This window comes from Hylaeus anthracinus, unplaced genomic scaffold (genome assembly GCF_026225885.1).
Source record: "Hylaeus anthracinus isolate JK02 unplaced genomic scaffold, UHH_iyHylAnth1.0_haploid 11982, whole genome shotgun sequence".
Lineage (NCBI taxonomy): Eukaryota > Metazoa > Arthropoda > Insecta > Hymenoptera > Colletidae > Hylaeus > Hylaeus anthracinus.
The window spans coordinates 14,945,412-14,967,977 of NW_026534330.1; the positions used below are offsets into that span (position 1 = coordinate 14,945,412).

The 22,566-nt window shown below is 30.9% G+C and overlaps 6 protein-coding genes across 8 annotated transcripts in view; 5 read left to right on the plus strand and 1 right to left on the minus strand.

The window, feature by feature from the left end:
• LOC128886433 (uncharacterized) overlaps positions 1-22,566 on the minus strand; it is a 267,121-nt gene that overhangs the window by 170,232 nt on the left and 74,323 nt on the right. The window lies entirely within an intron of this gene.
• Positions 695-9,339, plus strand: LOC128886368 (uncharacterized). The gene is made up of 12 exons (XM_054141179.1): positions 695-929; positions 1,482-2,071; positions 2,521-2,631; positions 2,689-2,939; positions 3,040-5,249; positions 5,328-5,457; positions 5,624-6,121; positions 6,244-6,387; positions 6,768-7,447; positions 7,561-7,956; positions 8,059-8,288; positions 8,365-9,339. The coding sequence occupies exons 1-12, from the start codon at positions 872-874 to the stop codon at positions 8,578-8,580; spliced, it is 5,514 nt and encodes a 1,837-aa protein (XP_053997154.1). The 5' UTR covers positions 695-871; the 3' UTR covers positions 8,581-9,339.
• Positions 9,481-11,017, plus strand: LOC128886438 (E3 ubiquitin-protein ligase RNF4-like). Of its 2 annotated transcripts, none has more exons than XM_054141371.1 (3): positions 9,481-10,179; positions 10,365-10,611; positions 10,698-11,017. In XM_054141371.1, exons 2-3 carry the CDS (start codon positions 10,442-10,444, stop codon positions 10,990-10,992), a joined length of 465 nt encoding a protein of 154 aa, XP_053997346.1. In that variant the 5' UTR covers positions 9,481-10,179; positions 10,365-10,441; the 3' UTR covers positions 10,993-11,017. The 2 variants fall into 2 exon arrangements, with proteins under 2 accessions (XP_053997346.1, XP_053997345.1); XM_054141370.1 differs by having other exon boundaries at positions 10,170-10,278.
• On the plus strand, positions 11,029-12,969 carry LOC128886418 (uncharacterized). 2 transcript variants are annotated; one of them, XM_054141324.1, is made up of 4 exons: positions 11,029-11,564; positions 11,645-11,704; positions 11,955-12,298; positions 12,408-12,551. In XM_054141324.1, exons 1-4 carry the CDS (start codon positions 11,501-11,503, stop codon positions 12,414-12,416), a joined length of 477 nt encoding a protein of 158 aa, XP_053997299.1. In that variant the 5' UTR covers positions 11,029-11,500; the 3' UTR covers positions 12,417-12,551. The 2 variants fall into 2 exon arrangements, with proteins under 2 accessions (XP_053997299.1, XP_053997298.1); XM_054141323.1 differs by having other exon boundaries at positions 11,078-11,564; positions 11,955-12,969.
• On the plus strand, positions 13,354-16,194 carry LOC128886421 (E3 ubiquitin-protein ligase MARCHF8-like). The gene is made up of 6 exons (XM_054141338.1): positions 13,354-13,785; positions 14,234-14,508; positions 14,687-14,778; positions 14,949-15,129; positions 15,244-15,509; positions 15,612-16,194. Exons 2-6 carry the CDS (start codon positions 14,392-14,394, stop codon positions 15,871-15,873), a joined length of 918 nt encoding a protein of 305 aa, XP_053997313.1. The 5' UTR covers positions 13,354-13,785; positions 14,234-14,391; the 3' UTR covers positions 15,874-16,194.
• LOC128886411 (ATP-dependent RNA helicase WM6) lies at positions 16,590-21,869 on the plus strand. Its single transcript, XM_054141304.1, has 11 exons — positions 16,590-16,682; positions 17,562-17,790; positions 18,029-18,249; positions 18,475-18,658; positions 18,729-18,847; positions 20,455-20,586; positions 20,690-20,836; positions 20,934-21,071; positions 21,188-21,305; positions 21,420-21,479; positions 21,557-21,869. Exons 2-10 carry the CDS (start codon positions 17,589-17,591, stop codon positions 21,431-21,433), a joined length of 1,275 nt encoding a protein of 424 aa, XP_053997279.1. The 5' UTR covers positions 16,590-16,682; positions 17,562-17,588; the 3' UTR covers positions 21,434-21,479; positions 21,557-21,869.

A 22,566-nucleotide genomic window follows, 5' to 3' on the forward strand; every position in this document is an offset into this window, starting at 1 on the left:
GATACCCATAAAAAAACTACAAGAAAGTAGAAAAATATGTGAAATCGAAATGAGCTACCAGATGATTTGAATTATCTGAAAGTCTGTGAGAGAGAAAGTATGGGTATTGATGATCTAAGAATGCCTTGCCTTTCCACGCGAAGCATTTGACTTCCAGGCCGCGGAAATCTAGGCAAATCATCTGGCAGCTTATTTTGATTTCATATCTTTTTCTATTTTCTTGTAGTTTTTTTATGGGGATCTTCTATTTTTCAATGATAACTCCTTGAGTCCTCCACTTTTTGATGTACTTGACGTAATTTTTTTACTTTTTTTAAATTTTGTATCAGATAGAATATACCACTGTTTCACAAACTTTTTTGACACGTAGTTTCATTCTGAATTATATTTATTATTTATTACTATGTCATTAGATTCTGAAGATGTATTATAATACATGTAATATCCATACTATATTCATAGTTGGTTATCAATCTAACAAACAAGTTTTTGTAAAATACGTTTAATAATGTTTTGATGAATCGATGCATGCACAATTCGTGCTCATCTTCAAATTAGATGTACACAAATGTATTTAATAAATTATAATCTATTCAGTGAATTTAATAACCGATTTACCTACTATAAATTACTGAAATAACGCCATCTAGTCTTTTATCCACACAATAAATGAAAGCTTGCCATTAAAGAGAAGGGGATGTGTTTGGCGTGCCGTATTCCCCTCAAACGGAACGAATTAATGGATCTCTGTATACATACAGTTATTGTTGAATCAAGTATTTAATAGTTATCGACAGGGCGAGCTGGAAATTGGAACGATCGAAGACGAGCAAAGTCTGTAATATTTTGTGATCCAATACATGATCGGGTCATGGCGTATGTTAATGTTGCCGAATGGAAAATTGATCAAGTGTGTGAATGGTTAAAAGGTGCGAAAAATTATGTTTCCTTTAGATAAGTGTATTTTTCATTATGTCCAGAGGAAACGAGTGACCTTCGTTATTCGTGCATCGTTGAAATTCGCCTGGGGAAATTCATTTGATATACACGCCCGCGCCTTTCTTTTCTTCCCTCTTTTCTTTCGATCAATTACTTTATTAAATGTAAAAAACAGCGTTGATTCGTTTAATCATGCGCTGCGAGTGTGCAATTCACAGATAATGTGTTACTTTGCAAAGAATACGTTCAATCGTAGATATATCTTACGAGCGCAAGTAACGATTTCATTCATTTTTGCGATTTCACGTTTCAGCGATACTTAAATTTAATTAGCACGATCTTTGTTGATATGACTCGTTACATTGTAGTGTTACAGCAATGAACATGATCTATGATGTATGAAACAGAAAAGTTTTTGCTAGAGTAAATTGTATAAACTTTAAAGCAGGAAATAAAAGTGAAAATTGTATTTAACACCAATTTCACATCTTTTTTAAACTACTACATTTTATCTGTCAATGCAATAATGATTTTTGTTGTAGGATTGGATAATTCTGTACTACCTTATGTACATAGTTTTACAAATCATGGCGTCAGTGGACAACAGCTATTAAGTCTAAGACCGGAAGATCTAGAACACCTAGGAGTAATAAAGCTTGGTCATCAAGAAATTATTCTTGAAGCTGTAGAGTATTTGAGGAATTTCCATTACGAGCTTGATCGTGAAAATTTACAACTCCTAGCATTGCGATTATCTTGTCAAGCTCATAGTTTGCAAAATGAACTGTGCCGTCAGACAGATTCCAAACCTGTTACAACTCAAACGTTATCTGATGTAGCATCAGTTATAATGGCTGTAAAGCCATTAGTAAGATGGTTGGATCGTCCTCCTTTTAGTGGACAATTAGAATATAATGATAAAAAAGCTGATCTAATGAAATTAGCTTTAGAAATGGCCACATGTGCACAAAGAGATAGATTCGCAGAAAAACCTATAGAAGAAATCAGAACTATCTGTGGACAACTAGCAAAACTGGCAGATTACATAATACAGGATATTACCGATCCTATGATATTGCAACCTGCTAGTTTAGATCTAGCTACTTTGAAAAAAAAACCTGGAGATGACTTAGTAAGTTTTATAATAATATAAATTATTTTAAACATATAGGAAAAAATAATTCTTTAAGCAATTGAGCAACTTGTTTTTGCTTGGAAAAATCGATAAAAACAAAGTAAATATTTGTTCTAACTCCTCCAAATTAAATAATTAAATGATTTCTTCTATGTTGCTTTTTCCTAAACAATGTATAATGCACACAGTATATTTAACACAAATTGTAAGACATGTTTTAAAACCTTTCCAAAAGAAACTATCTGCTACATCCTTTGGAGATAAAGCTGTAATCATTGATTCAACACATTTCTGACTTCCTGTTCAGATAATTGTTTATTAGTAATACAAGGCAATTCTAGAATTCCTCTTCTAAATAAAGACACTAAAAGTTGATTTAAGGAAAGGACTACTTCTTAATAATTTAATTTTGATGATTCCAAAATTTAAAATATCATTTTTTCTAGGGATTTTACATTTTGCCATCTTTTCACGGAGCTCATCAAATTGCTGAAATTAAATTTGGTTCAGCTGCTCATCAATGCGGTAAAATGGAAGAAGGAGACGAAATTGTTCAGGTAGTTTTTCTTTTTTATTTGAGACTTGCATATTAGTAATTTAAATAAATATTTTAGGTAAATTATCAGACTGTAGTTGGTTGGGAACGGAAAAACCTTTTAGAATTATTTCGTGAAAGTCCAGCCGAAGTATTATTAACTTTAAAGCGTCGACCGAGGCACACAAAAGTATACGGCCAGATTTATATAAAACCATATCGACTTCCCAGCAATAAGAAAACATCATACACGACGAGGTGGCAACATAATTTACCATCTCCAAGACCAGAATTATTGACCATACCAGATTTCACAATGCCATTACCCAGGTATTATATACATGCATATATCTTTCTTATCTATATTCCGCAACTGTACAATCATATAAAGTTTAGTCCTTTGTATAACGCTAAATCTGAATTTGTTTAGGCACATGCCAAAGAATCCCAGTCCAAAACCTGCAAGTATTTTAGATACTGTCAATATATTAGACACAATGATCATAGATAGTAGCGATTCAGATAGCGAAGCCGAACCGCCTTTATCGATTCGATTGTATTCAACGAAACCAAGAAATTCGGTTCAACGACGAGCTACTATAACTGGTGCTAGTCCTACTACTAAGCATGGAATTGATATCGAACAGTTTTGGAAAGAATTGAAACAGGAACACAGTACAACATCTCAGTTACGCGACAAAGCTGCATCTTGTGCTCACGGCCTAGATAACGTACCATCAAGCATACGACCGCAAACATGCATAAGCATAGAACAAAGCAAAAGAAAGAAAAAGGTTGATGGACAAGCTGATGACAAGAAACTACAGTTTCTAGAAAAATCTGTTAAATCTGATGTTCCTCGGATAGATAATACAATTAACGTAATACATGAAGCAAAGGATGAATCTAAAAATACTCAAAATTGTGAGGAAACGTTAACCATTAGTAATAGTCCCAGCCAGATTCCTCAAACACCTGTTACTGTTACCAATAATAATAATAATTTGAGTGATACAAGCGTGCCTTTAGATGAGTGCAACAATTTTATTAGAGATAGACATAGCAATAGTATGAATACGCTAAGCGGTAAAGAATCTAGTATATGTAGTGTTAAAGAGCGTGGAAAATTGGATAAAAGTTACAGTACACCAGCATATGATTTAACGGATACTGATAACGTAGAAGACAGAAAACAAAAATTATTTTGTACGTTAGAATCGTCTATGAATAATGCAAGCAATGTAACTGCAACTAAGACTGATATTCAACTAATTTCTACGAATTTGGAAGATCAACAAAAGTTGAAAGATATTGACGATCAAAAACAAAGTATTTGTGCAAATCTTGATAGTAATGTTGTTCAAAATGTTACTAATACTGATACGCAAAATAACGATGAACAATGCGTTGAAACTCGCTTGGACTCTCATAAAACATTTATGCGCAAAGTAACCAGTGTAAGTCATGGAAGCAGCATAAAAAATAACCAAAGCAATAATGAATGTATTATCTCCAATGTAAATAAACATGACAAGAAAAACGTAATGAATAATTTATACGTCGATTTCGAAAATGTATCAAAGACGGCATTTAGCACTAGAAATTTTGCAAATAATACGAGTTTGAATCATGAAGTAAAGGCAGATAAGTTAGAATCGAGAAATAATTACTCACAGAATAATAGTGAAAGCAATCCAAATTTGACTAAATTCGAAAAAGTCTTCCGAACGTTTAATTGTGCCTCGATAGAACACACAAAACTAATGGAAAAGAAATTTTCGACTGCATTGACAAAAGAGAAAATGCAAACTCAAGACGAAGATGACACACGAACTATTATTCAAAACATTCCTCAAATTCAGATTAGTCAAACAACACAGACTGGTAATATAAAAATTGATAATGTAATCGGTCAAGGAAATATGATACAATCTTGCAAATACGAAGAATTAACAAAGATTGAAATTAGTATAAAGTCAGAACCTAAATCTCATTTAATACCTCCAGATCCCCCACCACGTACATACCTTTCGAAGTTAACAAGTTCACCTTCAGATAACACTTCGAAAGCTCTTGAAGATCAAGAAAAACATTATGCGCATCAAAGGCCTACTGTTAGAAGAGATCTAAAGAAACCAGAATTTTGCGTGGAAAACAATACTAAAAGCAATTTAAATCTTCAAGAAAAGCAAGATTACTTTGATGTTTGTAATAGCTTTACAGAAAAATCAATAGAGTTTATGGATGAAATGAATACTATAGGGAACGAATGCAAACCTAGTTTAAACGTTGATTCTTCGTACAGAGAATACAATGATAAGCAAATAAAAGAAGATAAGTCTATCTGTGATAAGTATGAACCTTTTGTTGACAAATTTGGTTACTCTAGTTCAGGAATGGAATACTATAATCCTGAATCTTGTTTTCAAAATATGGACTCTCTGGATGGTTCGTGCTCTTCAAAGCAATTTCAATCCCTGGAACATAAATCGAAACTTTATGAAAAGGAGAAACATTTAGAGAAAGGTGTAGTCAATAAAGCTATGATGGTAGCCAGAAGTATTGGACTGCATGGAAGTTTAAGCAAATCATCCAGTAGTAGTCCTAGAAGTACCAGGAAACGGAGCATACTATTTGCAAGTAAGAAATTAAAGTACACAGAAATTGTTTGTCAATTTATAAATACTTATTGTTGAATTGGTTTGCTTCTTTTATTAGGGAAAAGAAACATTTCTGTCAAAGATATAGGCACAGGTGATTTAGAAAGCTGGTTAACATATCGCACAAGAGGTGCAGGTGGTGCTTGGGCTAAAGCTTGGTTTGTCTTGAAATGTTCATCTTTATACAGGTTTGTTAATTAAGCTTATATATTCTATTTCAGTGTTCCTGAAATTGTGGCCCGCGAATCCTTAGAACAAAAAATGTATATTATATAGTGGAGAGGTGAAGTTTAAAGAACACTGTTCTATTTTATATTATTATAAATATTTATCGAATAATGTTTATGGATACAGGTTTAAAACGCAAAACAGCATAAAAGCAGATTGCCTCATATCTTTAACAGGATTTACTGTGTCACGAGCTGCTGAAGTGAAATCAAGGAAATATGCGTTCAAAGTTTACCATACAGGAACGGTATTTTATTTTTCTGCTGATACAGAAGATTCTTTCTCTCTGTGGTTAGAGGCAATTAACAAAGCGACTTTAGGGGCGGATGGTCACAGTAGAAATAGTGCTCTTTTTAGCGAAACAGATGAGAGCGATGGCGAACAAAAAGCTAAACCTAAGAATGTTCATACCGCAGAGCATAAACCAAATCTTGAGAAATCGTTTGGTTCGTTGAAGAAAGTTATTCGCAAAGATTCTTCTGGATATAAAGATCATGAAATTAGTGGTGCCAGTTTAGATAGAAAATACTTGAAATTTCTTGGTACAAGAAATCACAATATACCTGTTCCAACTGCGCAATTTCGGAGTTACAGAAGAGTGCTTCCCACGTCAATGCCCAACAAGTAAACTTACTTAATAAAGAATACTATATAAATTTATTCAAAGAAATTGATAGGGGCAAATAACTTTTTATGAAGAAATACTTTGTTTCAAATAAAATTATAATACTAAGTTTTCTTCTCAGGAAACAAGATTCTGTTCCTAACTCACCAGACTTACAAATGACAATTGCAGGAAGTACATTTTATGGACTATCCGCATCTCAAAGTGCTACTGATATGTCGACCAATTCTCAGGATATGGGTGATTACAGGCGTACCACAGATAGGTAACAATTTTGACTGCATGTAAAGCTAACACCATTTTTGTTGCTCTTTTACACAATACTTAATATTTTTAATTTTATTCCATTTAAATTACTACCATACAATTTTCTTTATAATAAAAATATATTTTTAATTAGAAAAAGTGATTAAAAAATATTGATAAGTATCATTATACTTCTCATTGTATAATAAAATAATTTACACTAAATATCGATTAAATGTATTTTATACGTTTATATTTTATGCATGTCTTTCTTATTTTAACTTATTTTCCCCTAAACGTAAAGGTTTACCAATTATATTCCTGTGATTTATCCTTAATTGGTTTGCATAGAGTCTTAGGAAATAGTGAAACAATATTTTAATACAAGTATCTTAATAGCCGAAATAGAAGACCTGACGAGCTACAAAATTTTATCACATTGGAAGAATTCATGTTATTACAACAAGAAGATCGAGGACAAATAACAAGGAATAGATCTGTATCACCAAGAATGACACCTTTAACCAGCGATCACGTTCATGTTCAACATAGAAATTTTCATGACAATGGAACAGTTAACGAACAATCGAAAATTACCACTGATATAACCGCTAATAATGACATTGTACATGGTCGAAATAAAAATAATGGCGAAGTGGCAAATAATATTGCATCATATGGATACTCGCGAAATATGGAAAATGTACACGCAACGAGACAATTAAGCGGAGATTTCGATTTTGAAAGAAATGAAAATAAGGGTGAATCGTCAAAATGTTCAATTCGCAAAAGGTCAAACGAATTTTATTGCGTTCATAAAAAAAATCTATTGGATGGATTAAATTCTGCGCAAGCGAAACCGTGTGATTCAGCTCATTTTAAGAATGTTACACATGAACAAAAACAAGTGACTTCCTTATATCATAGTAAATCAAATACTGCTGAAAAGTTTGATAAACAAACAAATATGGTTTGTGAGCATAATGCTTGTATGTACCAAGCACAGCATTTAAATAATCATGACATTTCTAGATCATATGATTATTACAAACTTCCAAAGCGACTTATACGCACCGATGGTAAGTTTTATGTTAGCCGTTAATCATTTAATTTCAATTTACGATTAAGGAGAAACATAATCTTTGATGATGCATGATATATCTGAATAATAAAAAATATATTTATATTTTAGGTTGTTCTGGGTCTACCAACGATCTTACGTATCATGCTTATGAAACTTTGCAACTCGCAAAAAAAGATGCAAACGTAAGTCGTAAAGGAAGTTTTAACTTAACGAGTCGTCGCGATCATTCTTCAGATAAGCATTGGTTGGACTCTTTACGACGAAGCGATAAAAAGGACGTTGATCATGATAAAACTCGTTTAAAAAATGTAGCACAGTACCAACCACCACCTATACCAACTTCTCCATTTGAACAAGAGGGAATGACTGCTGCATTTGAAATGCATTTGGATAAAGGTGAACAGGTTCAAAAACCAAGTCGTTTGAGGAATTTATTTGGAAATAAAAGTCAACAAAAGCCTTGCACGCTTGATCTGCCTAAAGAAACACCAAAAACTTTGCTAGGTAAACAAAATTATTTTCATCGCAGCTCCATTTTATACTACTTGTTTTTCATATTAGACAATAAGACATGTGATACGAATATTATTTATATTATTTTCACAGGATCACCAAGGTTACATAGAGCATTGTTTCGAGACAAATGTTACAATCAATCACGTTTACCCAGTCGATCAAATAGCCAAAGTCCAGGTGATAGTGGAATCAGTCAATCTATTAGTTCCTTCAGTGGAAATAGTCCACAAACCCTCAGTCAAAGTTATAGTTCGGTTAGCTCTGTTAGTGATTGGAGTCCAGACACACCATCGCCATGTACCCCAAACTTGTCAATGAAAGTGCGTATTTAACTAACATAAATATTTGTAAATATTGTATTAGATATTTACTATAACGTGACAAATTTATTTATAGAGTGGTGCAAGTAATTCCTTATGTCAAAAAGGATTTACCACTACAGGTCGAAATTCGTTAAACCCGCCAACATTACCTTATATACCACCGCCTACATCGCCTCCACCTGATTATCCTGGTCTTGAATATCCACCAGTATTTGAACCTGGTACTTATTCTCTTTTAGATGCTTCGTTACTGCGTCATCGTAATAAAAGTAATCGGGACACTCATTAACTAATGGTACGACGCGCTTCATCAAACTACATATAATAGCCAAAGATAATTTCTTTCATCATTCATTAATGTAACCAGGTGTTTTATATAAGAAATTTAAGAGTTTACTAGTATTTTTCTATAAAGTATTCAAATTTAACCGTCCATTTTAGAACCATTTGAATGTTATCAAAATCTTTTTGTATAAATTGAAACTGAACTATCCACTCAGGATGTAATATACGTTTGCTGAGTGGATGACTGAAATCAATATCATATACCATTGCCTTTGTAAGTATACTAAAAAGTATCATTCATATCTAATTTGAAGAGATTTCATTTTATTATTATCATGGTATGTAATTATTGTTACTATAAATGAGTAAATCGAAACATTTTATTGTATTTTTTAAAATATTTTAAATAGTATTATGTAAATTGAACATTTATTGTATGTAAATTATGTAATCCTATACTAATTAATAAGGACGTAATGTTTTCATATAGAATATTACAAGTCCATTCTCCTTTTACATAAAAGACTACAAGAAGGTTATAATGACATATTACTCGAAGAAAAACTATTATAAAAAGTTAAAGTATATTAGACCAACTAAGGAGCATACACTATTTGCGATATCAGACTAAAAGTTACTTCGCATACGTAAAAGTACCTTCAAATAATTGTTTATTTTAAGTTTAATGCGAAATGGTCCTTTTTTTATGTAATATGTATATAGAATTTTAAGTTAATACTTTCAATACACCAAATGGAAGTGCTCTTGAAAACTAGTAAAATACAAGAACAATACACGTCACATTTTTACGAAATTTAGTAAAAAGTTATCGCATAACAATTTTTTAAAGTATTTTATATACATATCATAAATACACATACATCTATATGCTATGCAATGTGTAAAGTGCCTACATATGTTTTATATCATTTTTTGTATATAATTAAGTTTACATATTAGCTATTAACATAATTTGAGGTGCATAATTTTTAATATAATTTATGCTCAAGAAATTTTTAAAAAGTATTACAAAACTAAATAGCATTGATATTATCAATTATGTATTTTCTATACTTTTATAATATTTTATAATTATTATATATACTTTAAATATACTGAAAAATGTTTAATTATATATAATGAAATCTGGCTATAAATATTATAAAATGCTTAATTTATTAAAATGAACGTGTGCAGTATAGTAATCATTATGGCATTAAACAAAGTACATTACTGAATATCACTGTTGGAATCAAATAAATTTTAACAAGTAATCCCAGTCCTAAAACTTCTAGAATATAATAAAATGTATCAGTATGTATTCATAAATAAACTGGGATAAATATATTTTGTTAACAATAGTGATTAAAGATTTAATTTCAAAAGACAAATTCAGTAGAAGCTGTATAAGTTGCAACTATTTATGTATAATATTTATAAATTTAACAATGATAGTGAAAGACTTAAGAAGAGATAATATATAAAGGAATACAAATAAAAATTTATTTATGTCAAATAAGACAGCAGACCAATGAGATTTTGTTGTAGTCACATGGCACGTGGTTTTGTTTATGAAATTTCGTTTCGTTGGTTGAAGTATTGTGTAAGTAGAATGGTTGCTAAACTTCGATTTGTAATTAAATTTTTAATAATTATAATTACAGATGTTATAAATTAGTACAATTTAAACTTTACCTATCCAGTAAATAGTTGCGATAAATGAATATATCGATGTTACATAGTTAAAACACGAATTTAAACATATCGATGATTTTCTAACCTTTCTAGGAAAGTTCATTAGTTCATTCACGCATTCATATTCACATTCGTTGTGAGTGAGGACGCGATAAAGAATTGTACAAAATATGTCGAATCCAATAGATTATATTGATTTAACGATAGATTTACCAGCGAATAAAACATTGAGATTACAAAATAGAAATTTCGAAAACATATCTAACACTAATACAGCACTAGTAAGACGACGAAATCGTAATTCATCTAAGCAATCAACACAGCTTAATGATTCTGTCATGTATGTATTACTTTATCATCTTTATAAGATTGTTCTATCAATTTCAATCAAATTTATTTAATATTAATAAAATATATTTCGTTTAGAGAAATACCAAGTAAAGATACATGCTCAACAATGGAAGTCATAAATGTAGATCAAATTGAACCATTAAAAAAGTTTGGAATTTGTAATGCTAATGATTCCTCATTGGAAACTTTAGTTGCATTATCATGCCCGATATGTTACGAACAATACTCTACCGAAATAAAACCTATGTCTACTCGTTGCGGGCATGTATTCTGTGTGCAGTGTTTAGAAACAGCTTTACATACTTCAAAAAGATGTCCAACATGTAAAAGATCTACCAAATTCCAAAATTGTACCCGTTTATATTTCTAATTTATATAGGCTTCTGTTTGTCACATTTGTGTTGTTTAGTAATTTCTTTGTTATGTCCTTTTAATAATTTCTTTCATCATTTAAGTCATCAATCAATTATTTAAACACAATTTATTTTAAAGCTATATAAATTATTTTAAATCTTTGATATAATCAAGAAATAAAAATACTTTTATATAAATTCATTCAAATGAATACATTCTAATATAAGTATATAATTCAATTATTTAGATTTATTAACATAGTTTTCATTTTTGACGAGGCTAATGCAAAATTCCTCTTGAATTCATATTTAAAATTTAATCATTTCGATACATTTTGTTTTAAAGTAAATTCATTGTTTACATTTTATTGCCACCTTCAAATGTCCTCAGTATATCTGATCTAACATGGTCATGAATGTAACATTCCCTTTATGCCTGAAAGGATAAAGCTTATACAATTAATTTAATTATACATCTTAAATAGTATTCTGTGTCTTTTTCTTTAATATAATTGAGACTAAGCAATGTTTAAAAAGAAGGAAAATAAGCTACCATATTTCTTTGGTAGCACTGCAATAGGAATGGCGGGTAAACATTATTTCAAAATCTGATAATTATTATATTTTTTATGTTTTCTTTCATTGTACATGTACTATCTATATTCGTAGCTGGCTTACTAGTTGGAAAGTTACTTTTAAATACACCAGCTGCAGAGTCTCAAAATATTGGTAAGTTAATTTTATTGTTATACATTAACCTTTTAACTGCTGTATTAATCTGTATGTAGCAAAACCTTCTGTATAGAATTAATTTCATAATTTATTCTTTAGTAAGTGTACATATAAATCCTTACCAAAATTAAATAAATCTAGTGTTCTTTGTAAAGTAAAAATGAGTTCAAATATACTTAAAAACAGCATAGATGACATTATTACGTATGTATATACATTGTTACTAATACTTATTGTTTCTTCACAGAACTTAAACCATCTAGCAATGAAAGAGTAATTAAATATTCTTCAGAAGATAATATTCAGAACTTACATTTGCATAAGAATATAAATTCTTGTACATGTTCTGAAAGCATGTCACCATATGAAAACAAAAGTTGCAAGGAAGAATCAGCATCTAAAGTTTCCTTCATAAAATTGGATAATAATTTCAAAGATAATATTAATGATGTTACTTCAGACAAGAAATACAGTCCAAATTTCTCAAAAATTGTTTTCGATGATGTCAATCAATTACACAATATAAGCGTAGAAGATAATGTTGGATATAATACAACTGATGAAATTTTCCTAGATCCTAAGGAAGACAAAGTGTGTAATATAGATCCTTCTGAATTTGAAAATATGAGACACGAGATATTAGCTGATGCGAAATCAGTTAGAACTGACTTAATAAGCATTGAAGATTCAAATATTTCAGGCACAATAAATATTAAAAACATCAGTTCCAACAAAAGGAAAATATTAAAACGGTCAAAACGTTGTACTAGCATAGAATTGGCAGAAATGATTAACAATTCGTCTAATGATCTCTTGATTAATGATACTACTGGTTATGATAATCTTCAGAAGGTGGATAATTCTGCGATGAATCTGAATATATTAAAAAGTTCCACAGAAAATGATATCAATCTGGTCACATATAACAGTATGTTACAGTCCGATGGCGACAAGAAGGATGAAACTTTATATTGCACTACTTCAGATGATTTTAATGAGACTCATTTAATCTCTTCTACAAAAGTAAATGATTCAGATTACATGTAAAAATTAGTATAGGAAAACTAAAAGCATTCACTATTTTCATAGCATTAAGGTTGTAAAGATAGTATTACTATTTTGTTCTACATAATTATACTAGATTTATATAAATAAAAAAGTGTGTGAAATATATAACAATAAGGAAAGTAAATTGTGTAGTGTAATAATGGTATGGATGAATATTATATTGTTCTTAAAATAAATTTCAGAATGAATTAAAATATTCTTATTTCAACCCTAATGCAACTCTAGTTTACAATTTAGTATAATTTTGCTCATTAATATAATATTAATATAATATATATATTATATTAATGAGCAAAATTAAACAAAATTAAACTAAATATGTATATTTATATTAAATATTTTGGTAGTATAAAATAAAATATCTTTGGACTATTTTGTGACTAATTAGACTATTACTTAAAAATATTTCATTCTTACAGCTTTCACGTTATACCTGAAATGTTATTTTATTTAGTATGTAGAATGTTTCTATTTCAAATTTTAGCCAGGTCTGTATTCAATGTCATTTAGATACAGCGGATTGGCTGGTTCTAAGCACACGCCACGCCTACATTCTGCGTTATGGAGGCGTATCAGAGAAATGAGATACACAGTCGACACAGTCTGTTATGGAGAAAGGACTGTGTTCTGCAATGAAATCTGTATCCATAATGATTTTGAATACTAATGCGGCTTATAGCGCGTGTTCGAAACGTGAATGATGATAGATCAGATATTATTCGCGAATAATTTGAATATCGAATTGTGAAAGTTAATTAATTTACCGCAGTGAACACGGGTTTCCTATATTGTGTCATTGACTCGAGAAGAAGTGTCAAAATCGTTCAAGCTTGACTTGTCTTGTGCTTGCCAAAAGTTTCTTTAGAAAAAGCGCTAGAAATTTGTTTATGAAACCTCATTTGATCGAACGAAATTGAACAATTAAAACTACGTATTTTTTAGCCAATCATTATTACCAGGCAGAAAACTGTTATTACTTCTTCAGTAGCTTTACACGGAAACGAAAAGATGTACGTGACGCCAATGCTTTTGTTTTCTTTTTGCTGAGCACTTCTCATCTTGAGTGTTGCATTTGTCGGTAGTTTTGTATACCACGTTTTTTTAATATTTTCTTGAATTTCATAAATTATGGTGATAAGGAGATCAAAATTCATTGTTCAACTTGCTTGACATTTCGTGAAATTTAATAAATTTATATCATATTAATTTTGATCCTTAATAGCACTAACATTTATATCATAAATTTATTGTTGTGGATGGGCATAGTTTGTGTCAATAAACATTTCTGTTCTTCTTTGGTATATTTTTTATATTTTTATATAAATATTCCTGTATAATCTTTTTTAAATATCAATTAATCTATATCATTACAATGTTTTTAGTATTGGTAGTAAAATTAATTGATATTAGAAGATACCAATTGTAAATGATACTGTCTAAATTACAATATAATTTCAGGTTGTTAGATGCACAATGAAATTAATGTCTTTCTGCGATTAGCTATCAATATGTGCTTAAACATGATACTGATGGAAAAAAGTTACCGAACAATCAGCAGGATGTGTTTTGCTAATGGTTTTTACTACTGATCGCATCTTTGCTGAGGTCAGAGAGTAATGCCGGTTCATCAGATCAATGTTAATCCGCCTGACTGGCAACCACCTCTGTCTCTTGGTCCTGCCAATAACAATAGCCCAGCTACTGGTGAAGGTTTACCAGAATGGACACCAAGGGTACACATCTTTCACACATTTTTCTATTAATTGCTTAAACATTATCATATCAAACATATTCTTCTTCATTCACTATTACTGTCTTCTTTTCAAATTAATTATTTATAGCTAATGAACTTCAATGAACACATATGATACACTTAAGGGAAAAATGTTTAATAGAATATTTACTTTGTAGGAATCAACATATGCAACAGTAGTTACTATCATACCAGATCATTGTCACTCATCTGTGAGTACATTGTCTTCGAGCAATCATGATATTTGCAGGTAAGTAGAAGAATTTTTATAAATTACACCCACAGTATTATTAATATTACTTTTAGGGAATTGTTGTACATATAGAATAACATTTAATGAATATATGAGAATATAAAAACTAAGCAGTCAGGACACATAAGATAAAGCATAGAAAAATGTATTTTCTTATTTTATCATAGAATATGTCATTGCGAAGGTGAAGAAGGTGCTCCTCTCCTGGCACCTTGTTATTGTAGTGGCAGTTTGCGCTACGTACATCAGGCTTGCCTTCAACAATGGATAAAAGCTTCAGACACGCGTGCTTGTGAATTATGTAAATTCACATTTATTATGCATGCTAAAACAAAACCATTCTGTGAGGTAGCGTTCTTTTCCATGTATAAGCGTATAATGTATTTTGTTACAAATGAAACTATAAATGATTACTTTCCCATTCACTACGGTAAAAGAAAGACAATCATTGATTATTTTCAGTGGGAGAAACTTGAAATGTCAACCCTAGAAGTGCGTAAATTGTGGCGTGCACTTGCTTTCCATGCAGTAGCTGCACTTTGCGTGGCTTGGTCTTTATATGTACTTGTAGAACGGTCTGTGGAAGATGCAAGACGTGGGTACGTGGACTGGTCTTTCTGGACTAAGCTAATAGTTGTTGTCATTGGTTCTACAGGGGGCTTAGTTTTTATGTATATCCAATGTAAAACATACCTTACACTATGCAGAAAGTGGCGAGCATTTAACAGGTAAATTAATAATTGTTCCATTTTCTGGTTAAATAATTGAAATTATATTTGGATTATATATTGTACATTTTAATCTTGATATTTATCAATAATATTTTTTAGAGTAATATTTATTCAAAATGCTCCTGAGAAAGTGGTGCTTCCTCCCTCACCTACAGACTCTTTGAGAGAAGTAACATTGCCTCTAAAGGATCCAACTGCCTCGATGCCTGAGCTCAATCACACATTATTACCCCGTAACATAGATCCTCCATGTGCCTCGCAGATGGTAAAACCAGATTCTGCCGCGCCTCCACAAAGGCACGACGCTCAATTGAAACTTTATGTATTTGATAAATTGTCCTCGTCGGAAGACAACTTGTAATACAGTCGGGGTAATATCGACGGCTGCTAATTTTATATTAATGATTAACAAAATGTAATGCAGACATAAACGTGTGTCTAGAATGAGCCGTAATTCTAGACTAACAATACGATTTCGAAAAATCGAAGTTTCTATTTCGAAACTGTCAAATGTCCGCCCTTATGGAACACCTTTATCTGAAACTTAGTACTTCAGTGCTTACATTGACAATGGGATAGCTGGAAATGCCTAGCCAACAGGCTAGGATATTCTCAGACATTTGTGTACATAATTATTGTATCTGTGATGTTATTAAATAAACTTTACCATATTTAAACAATACTAAGCATCGTTGCAATAAACATTAATTTTCCAGTAGTTAAGGTAGAAACTATAATATTATATTTGGAATTACTGTATTTCAAAGTTGTATTTCTAAACAAATTTGTTTAAGTTTAATTGAAAACGTTTAAATATTAGCTCTCAAAAAAGGCGCTAATTCTTTTGATATTACATCCGGCTTTCGTTGCCGCCAACCGTCAGAAATTTATAAGTTAGTAAATATTTATATAACTGGTTTTATTTTGTAATGACGCGTAAAAGTTCAATTTCATATTTTAAATTAAAACTTTTATCTAAATGTTAGACAGCGTATGTTTTTCATAATAGCTGTAATACAGGTGTACGTATATGTATACATTTTTTAGAAAATTAGTTTGTAGATGGCACCATCGATCTTCCGGAAGTAGGAAGACTTCATGAATGTTCCGCTTGTAGCGGCGGTGAACGTAGCGTCAGTTTGTTGGAGCCAGTTGGAGTTCTGTTCAGAGGTAAGGTCGATCGTATGTTATCCAATTTTATTTGTCTATCGTAAATCAATCCATTCAAAAAATATATTTAATTGAATAGAAAATATTCTAATGCTTCGATACGATTTATTAATTTTATTATCGGTTGTGGTTTATTGTGAAAATTAAATGATGCGCAAGTGTTTATCTTGTAGCCGTGTGATGCTTTAAAACGTGTACAGGTGCAGATATTGAAATTATGAATTCTATAAATTATAATTACACGCGTTTATATGTGTACTTAGTACACATCCATAAATGAAATATCTAGTAGTAAATGAAATTGAATTATGGCGTATATTCACTTTTTTCTTTCGACGAATGTTAAGCGTTCCTAATAAAATGGCGGTTACGTTACGTGTACAGTTTCCACAAAAATCGTTATCGTCGCAGGCAAGCACGTTGAAACAGATTTACTATGTTTCAATGTGTTCAAGAGACTTTCGTATCTATTTATAACAAAAGCACTGTAAGCATAATTATTTTTCGTGTGAATAGTTGAAATATTTCAGCAGTTATTGTACTTTTGGTATTTAATTAATTCAATAGTTTTTCTAAATGGAAATTGAATTCCCTTTTTTCTCTATACTCTAATTAAGTGGAAATCAAAAGGATGTTTTATAACATAACCATCTAATTAATAACCACACAAATATTTTTAATAAAAAAATAAATAATTGAGGAACGTATATTATATCTTGAGACTATAAAATGTTAATTTGATGTTTTAAAATAAAAAACAATTAAATTTAGTATAATCGAGTGGCTCTAGTGGAATTTAATTTTATGATGTTAATAAACATGTTTAATTGTATAAATATTCTTTTTCTATGTATAATGTTAATTCTTTAATTTCACCAGTAATCTAATTCATAAATACACACAACAATGGCGGATAATGATGACCTTTTGGATTACGAAGATGAGGAACAGACTGAACAAGTAGTCGATGGAAGTGGAGATATTCCTGCTAAAAAGGAAGTCAAAGGCACATATGTATCTATTCATAGTAGTGGATTTAGAGATTTTCTTCTAAAACCTGAAATATTACGTGCAATTGTTGATTGTGGTTTCGAGCACCCATCTGAAGGTAACCATATTTTACTTTCACATATTGTAATTATCAATTTATTTAATTAAATTATATTTCACATTACAAGTTTACCTAAGTATGTGCTGGTATAATTTGTGTATAAAATGATGTTATCTTGATAGGGACAACTGATTCTATATGAATGATATATATCAACATTCTGAGTGTTCATTGCATAAAATACTTTGTATTCTTGTTAAATGAAATATTAATTTTGCATAAATATTGTTTACAGTACAACATGAATGTATTCCTCAAGCAGTACTTGGCATGGATATACTGTGTCAAGCAAAGTCTGGTATGGGGAAAACAGCTGTATTTGTATTAGCAACTCTACAACAATTAGAATTAACAGAAAACCAAGTATACGTTCTTGTTATGTGCCACACGCGAGAACTTGCTTTTCAAATTAGCAAAGAATATGAGAGATTTAGCAAATATATGCCTCATGTAAAGGTAAGCTTCATTTTTATACTATTTAAACTCTAGAACATAAAAATATAGTATTTCAATTAAATTAGCGTTAAAGAATCTTCAAATGATGAAACTATTATCATAGCAAAGAATGATGACACTTTTCACCACTACCATCCACCACTGACGAAGATTCTTATATTTAATGTTACAGTTTAAAGTTACATGAAAATCGTATATTTAATCAATTGTGTATTTAAATTACAGGTTGGAGTATTTTTTGGTGGCTTACCAATTCAGAAAGACGAAGAAGTCCTGAAGAACACGTGTCCTCATATTGTCGTGGGTACACCAGGTCGTATCCTTGCTCTTGTACGGAATAAGAAGTTGAATCTGAAACACCTGAAACATTTTATACTTGACGAGTGTGATAAAATGCTTGAATTGCTAGGTAATTACAAACATTTATAATTATTATTAAATAATAAAATATATAATATATTTTTGAAATTTATTTTCAGATATGCGTAGGGATGTACAGGAAATATTTAGAAGCACTCCACACGGCAAGCAAGTCATGATGTTCAGCGCTACATTATCCAAGGAGATACGTCCTGTCTGCAAGAAATTTATGCAAGATGTAATTAACCAATCTTCCTCTTCACTTCGATCTTCGATTGCTCCTACTTCGTTGGCCCTGTATTCATACCCAGGACAAAGATCAGAGCATACTATAAATATTGTTGACGGCGCACCCGCGGGTTAGGCTAGTTAGACAACACTTTGAAGAAGTGGCAAAGCAATTCAAAAATCCCTCGATGTCTTTGGATTTTGATAAAACAATCAAGTTCTGCGACTTGAATGTAACTAGTTGCTGCTCCAAAGTTTCCCTCCATTTACCGAATGACAATATCTGCTCATAAAAAGGAACGATACCTTCAAACCTTCGTTTACTGTCGTTTCCTAAATTAATGAAGATAACGTTGGCGATGCTTTAAAAGTATTTCATTTAGTTACAAACTTCGATATTAAAGTACTTTAATTATCTGCCGCATATTGAAATTATCAGTTAAAAAGCAATGTTCGATATAACGTTATACAAATGTTGGGAAACGCTGGGATGGGATGGGTGGACAAAAAATTGGTACATTCGTATGGGTAAAGATCGAGGCAGGTGCAAAGGGAGGGGTAGATTTTTAAACGAGTTAGAACAGCGTCGAAAGCACGTTTTCGTTTTGGGTGGGGGGCTAAGAAGACCTCAAGACAACCTGAAGACAGAAGAGCGCAAGAAAGAAGATGCAAGAGGATGAGTGGGAAACTGGGATTAGCTAGAATCGAGCAATTCGACAATATTGTTGCAATCATGTGGCATATATGTTTATAATTTAACTCGCGTTTCGGATGTTATTATAATTGAAAACAACACGTTTTGATATTTTGCCAAAAATCTAGTGGAGGTCGGTAAATCGATTAATAGGAGTGAAATTGGAATGGAAAGCAATGGAAGTGTTACGCATAGTTCGAACGTGTCCATCTGTACATGAAAACAAAAGCATTAAATCAATTTGTGATTTATGAGCTAATTAAGTCGCGATATTAGAGAATCTCAGAGGCCGTAAGTTTTGTGATATACCGAGCATACCAAGAATATTCATGGCCAATTTTGTGGCACGTTCTGAATATACCAGAATTTGGGAGAAGAGGTTTGGCATCGAGTTGGCCAGCGGATGTGTGACAGAGAACATTCATGGGTGCGCCATCTTAGTTCTGTTGGGGTGACCGCTGAGTTTTCGTTGTTGGCACTACTCAGAGATGGAAGTCGCCGGACCGTATGTAACCAGTATGACTAATCCGATCGACAAAATAAGTGCAAACAAAAAATTGAGACCACGTACAAAAAGTTCTCGAAATCGTCTAATACATTTTCTTTTTATAGTAACTGACATGAAATTGTCATTTATCAAGGAAGCGGGAGAAATTGGAACATATATAAAATACTCTGCATCTTCGCATCATTTGTTTCATTCTTTAATTATCGTTTATAGTTCTGTTATTTCATGTCTCAAAAATATTTCTTTTTTAATAATTTCATTTAATCCAACAATTTTTTTTTCTTCAGTAACTTGAAGTTTTTGTTTAATATATTAGAACACAAAAAAAAGTGTTACATTGAGTCTAACAAATTAGCAAGGTATAACAGTTGTTAGGGTAAATTAGGTAATCTTGTAAAAAACATTCTTTGTGTAGCCCATGGAAGTCTATGTGGATGATGAAGCGAAACTCACATTGCATGGTCTACAACAGCATTATGTCAAACTTAAGGAGAATGAAAAGAACAAGAAGCTATTTGAATTACTCGATGTTCTTGAATTCAACCAGGTTTGTTTATAGGGATCGATAAAATTGTTTACTTACCGTTTACTCAGCTATTTTTATATTTAAATCACTGTAAATTTTGTTTACATCTTAAATTATCCTGTAGGTTGTTATCTTTGTAAAATCTGTACAAAGGTGTATGGCTTTGGCGCAACTCCTTACGGAACAAAATTTTCCTGCTATTGGGATACACAGAGGAATGACTCAGGAAGAACGTTTATCAAGATATCAACAATTCAAAGACTTCCAAAAGGTAAATATTAGATACAAGATTTTATTTCGTTTTGTATTAATATATCACATTAAAATAAACGTGTGTGAATAATAACTTATCATACTTACATTTTCAGCGCATTCTTGTAGCTACAAATTTGTTTGGACGTGGTATGGATATTGAACGTGTAAACATAGTATTCAATTACGATATGCCAGAAGATTCTGATACATACCTACATCGAGTAGCCAGAGCTGGTCGTTTCGGTACTAAAGTTAGTATATTTCACACATTTTATAGTCTATATCTCTTAATATAATGTATCAATACATTTTTCAGTAATAAGGGGTAATCTATTATTGTGTACAAACGTTTTATTATTATTTATAGGGTCTTGCTATTACGTTAGTAAGTGACGAAAGTGACGCTAAGATATTAAATGACGTCCAAGAGCGATTTGATGTTAATATTACAGAATTGCCAGATGAAATAGACTTAGCTTCATATAGTAAGTTTTCTTTCATACACCACTTCGATAAATTTTCCAAGATGATACATTGATTAAAAAGAAATATTTTACTATTTTTGTACTATTGTTTAATGAGTTCTTTTTTCATTTTAGTTGAAGGACGATAAATACAAATTTATTTCCAAAGTATAAACTTTGAAATATTAAAATAAGGTAAATGGATTAACTGATAAATTTTGTTGCGATTTTTCAATAATTTTTTTGATATTAATAATATTTATTGATTACAGTTCATGAAACTCGGAACAATATATAATAACTTATCATTGTCCACCTACGTTCAGTATAATCATATTTTGTATGAATTTACAATTTCTTTTTCATTCATCCAACAAACTTTCAAGACAAGTGACGCACTGGAATTATAATAGCCGAATTATTATTCTCTTATAGCTACAATAAACAATTCATGTTATCACTGTGTATAGTACTATTTAACTTTTATTCCACGATTAGCGAGTAAGAATTGTATAATAAATTCAAGAGTACATTTTGTGTCCTCTATTTCGTGTAAATGAAATAAATATCTCTTTTTATAAATAATCTATAATATTTCTCGCATCCTAATTTTTTTAAATTAAACTCCCTCGTTACTAATGAATTGTAAGTAAAAGAATATAATTTTTTATTAAAATAATTCTAATACATATAAACAATTCATTTTCATATTTCATTTATGTAGCCAGCGTTTTTCTCGTAAATGGTACATATTACATAAAAATGAAAGAGGAAAAATTTATACTGTTTTTTGTGTGCAATGTGTCCAGGTATATAGATCTTTCGTATTTGTACTATTTTTGAAGAAATGAAGGTGACCTTCAGTTTTTTAGATGTAATGGTATATTTTTTGTACAAAAATATGGTAGAGTATCGAATTCTAAATGAAAAAGTATTGACGTTTATTAGCCCTAAACCTAATAGATGAGTAATTTCACTTTGTTATTTGAAAAATGTTTTTAACGTAATATCAAGATGGAGATTCAAACAAGTGTACTAGGAATTCTACGTAAAGAAAAACATCATCCCTGTCACCTAGCACTTCATCAGGAGCTCCATGCCTGTACATATTACTGCCCTGCGGAAATCTGTGACAAGGTTAAATCTCCATCTTGATATTACGTTAAGCAAATTGTCAAATAATAAAGTGAAATGACTCGTTACCTATGAGGTTTAGGGCTAATAAAGGTCAATACTTTTTCATTTAGAATTCGATACTCTACCATATTTTTCTACAAAAAAT

Coding starts and splice junctions, on each gene's coding strand:
- LOC128886418 (XM_054141323.1), top strand. CDS start 11,501: ATGTTTAAAAAGAAGGAAAATAAGCTACCATATTTCTTTGGTAGCACT. Junction 11,565..11,644: donor CACTGCAATAGGAATGGCGG/GTAAACATTATT, acceptor CTATATTCGTAG/CTGGCTTACTAGTTGGAAAG. Junction 11,705..11,954: donor TGCAGAGTCTCAAAATATTG/GTAAGTTAATTT, acceptor GTTTCTTCACAG/AACTTAAACCATCTAGCAAT.
- LOC128886368 (XM_054141179.1), top strand. CDS start 872: ATGGCGTATGTTAATGTTGCCGAATGGAAAATTGATCAAGTGTGTGAA. Junction 2,632..2,688: donor AAGGAGACGAAATTGTTCAG/GTAGTTTTTCTT, acceptor TAAATATTTTAG/GTAAATTATCAGACTGTAGT. Junction 2,940..3,039: donor TTCACAATGCCATTACCCAG/GTATTATATACA, acceptor GAATTTGTTTAG/GCACATGCCAAAGAATCCCA.
- LOC128886438 (XM_054141371.1), top strand. CDS start 10,442: ATGTCGAATCCAATAGATTATATTGATTTAACGATAGATTTACCAGCG. Junction 10,612..10,697: donor CAGCTTAATGATTCTGTCAT/GTATGTATTACT, acceptor TATTTCGTTTAG/AGAAATACCAAGTAAAGATA.
- LOC128886411 (XM_054141304.1), top strand. CDS start 17,589: ATGGCGGATAATGATGACCTTTTGGATTACGAAGATGAGGAACAGACT. Junction 17,791..18,028: donor TTTCGAGCACCCATCTGAAG/GTAACCATATTT, acceptor TATTGTTTACAG/TACAACATGAATGTATTCCT. Junction 18,848..20,454: donor GCAAGAAATTTATGCAAGAT/GTAATTAACCAA, acceptor TTCTTTGTGTAG/CCCATGGAAGTCTATGTGGA.
- LOC128886421 (XM_054141338.1), top strand. CDS start 14,392: ATGCCGGTTCATCAGATCAATGTTAATCCGCCTGACTGGCAACCACCT. Junction 14,779..14,948: donor AGCAATCATGATATTTGCAG/GTAAGTAGAAGA, acceptor ATTTTATCATAG/AATATGTCATTGCGAAGGTG. Junction 15,130..15,243: donor AAACAAAACCATTCTGTGAG/GTAGCGTTCTTT, acceptor GATTATTTTCAG/TGGGAGAAACTTGAAATGTC.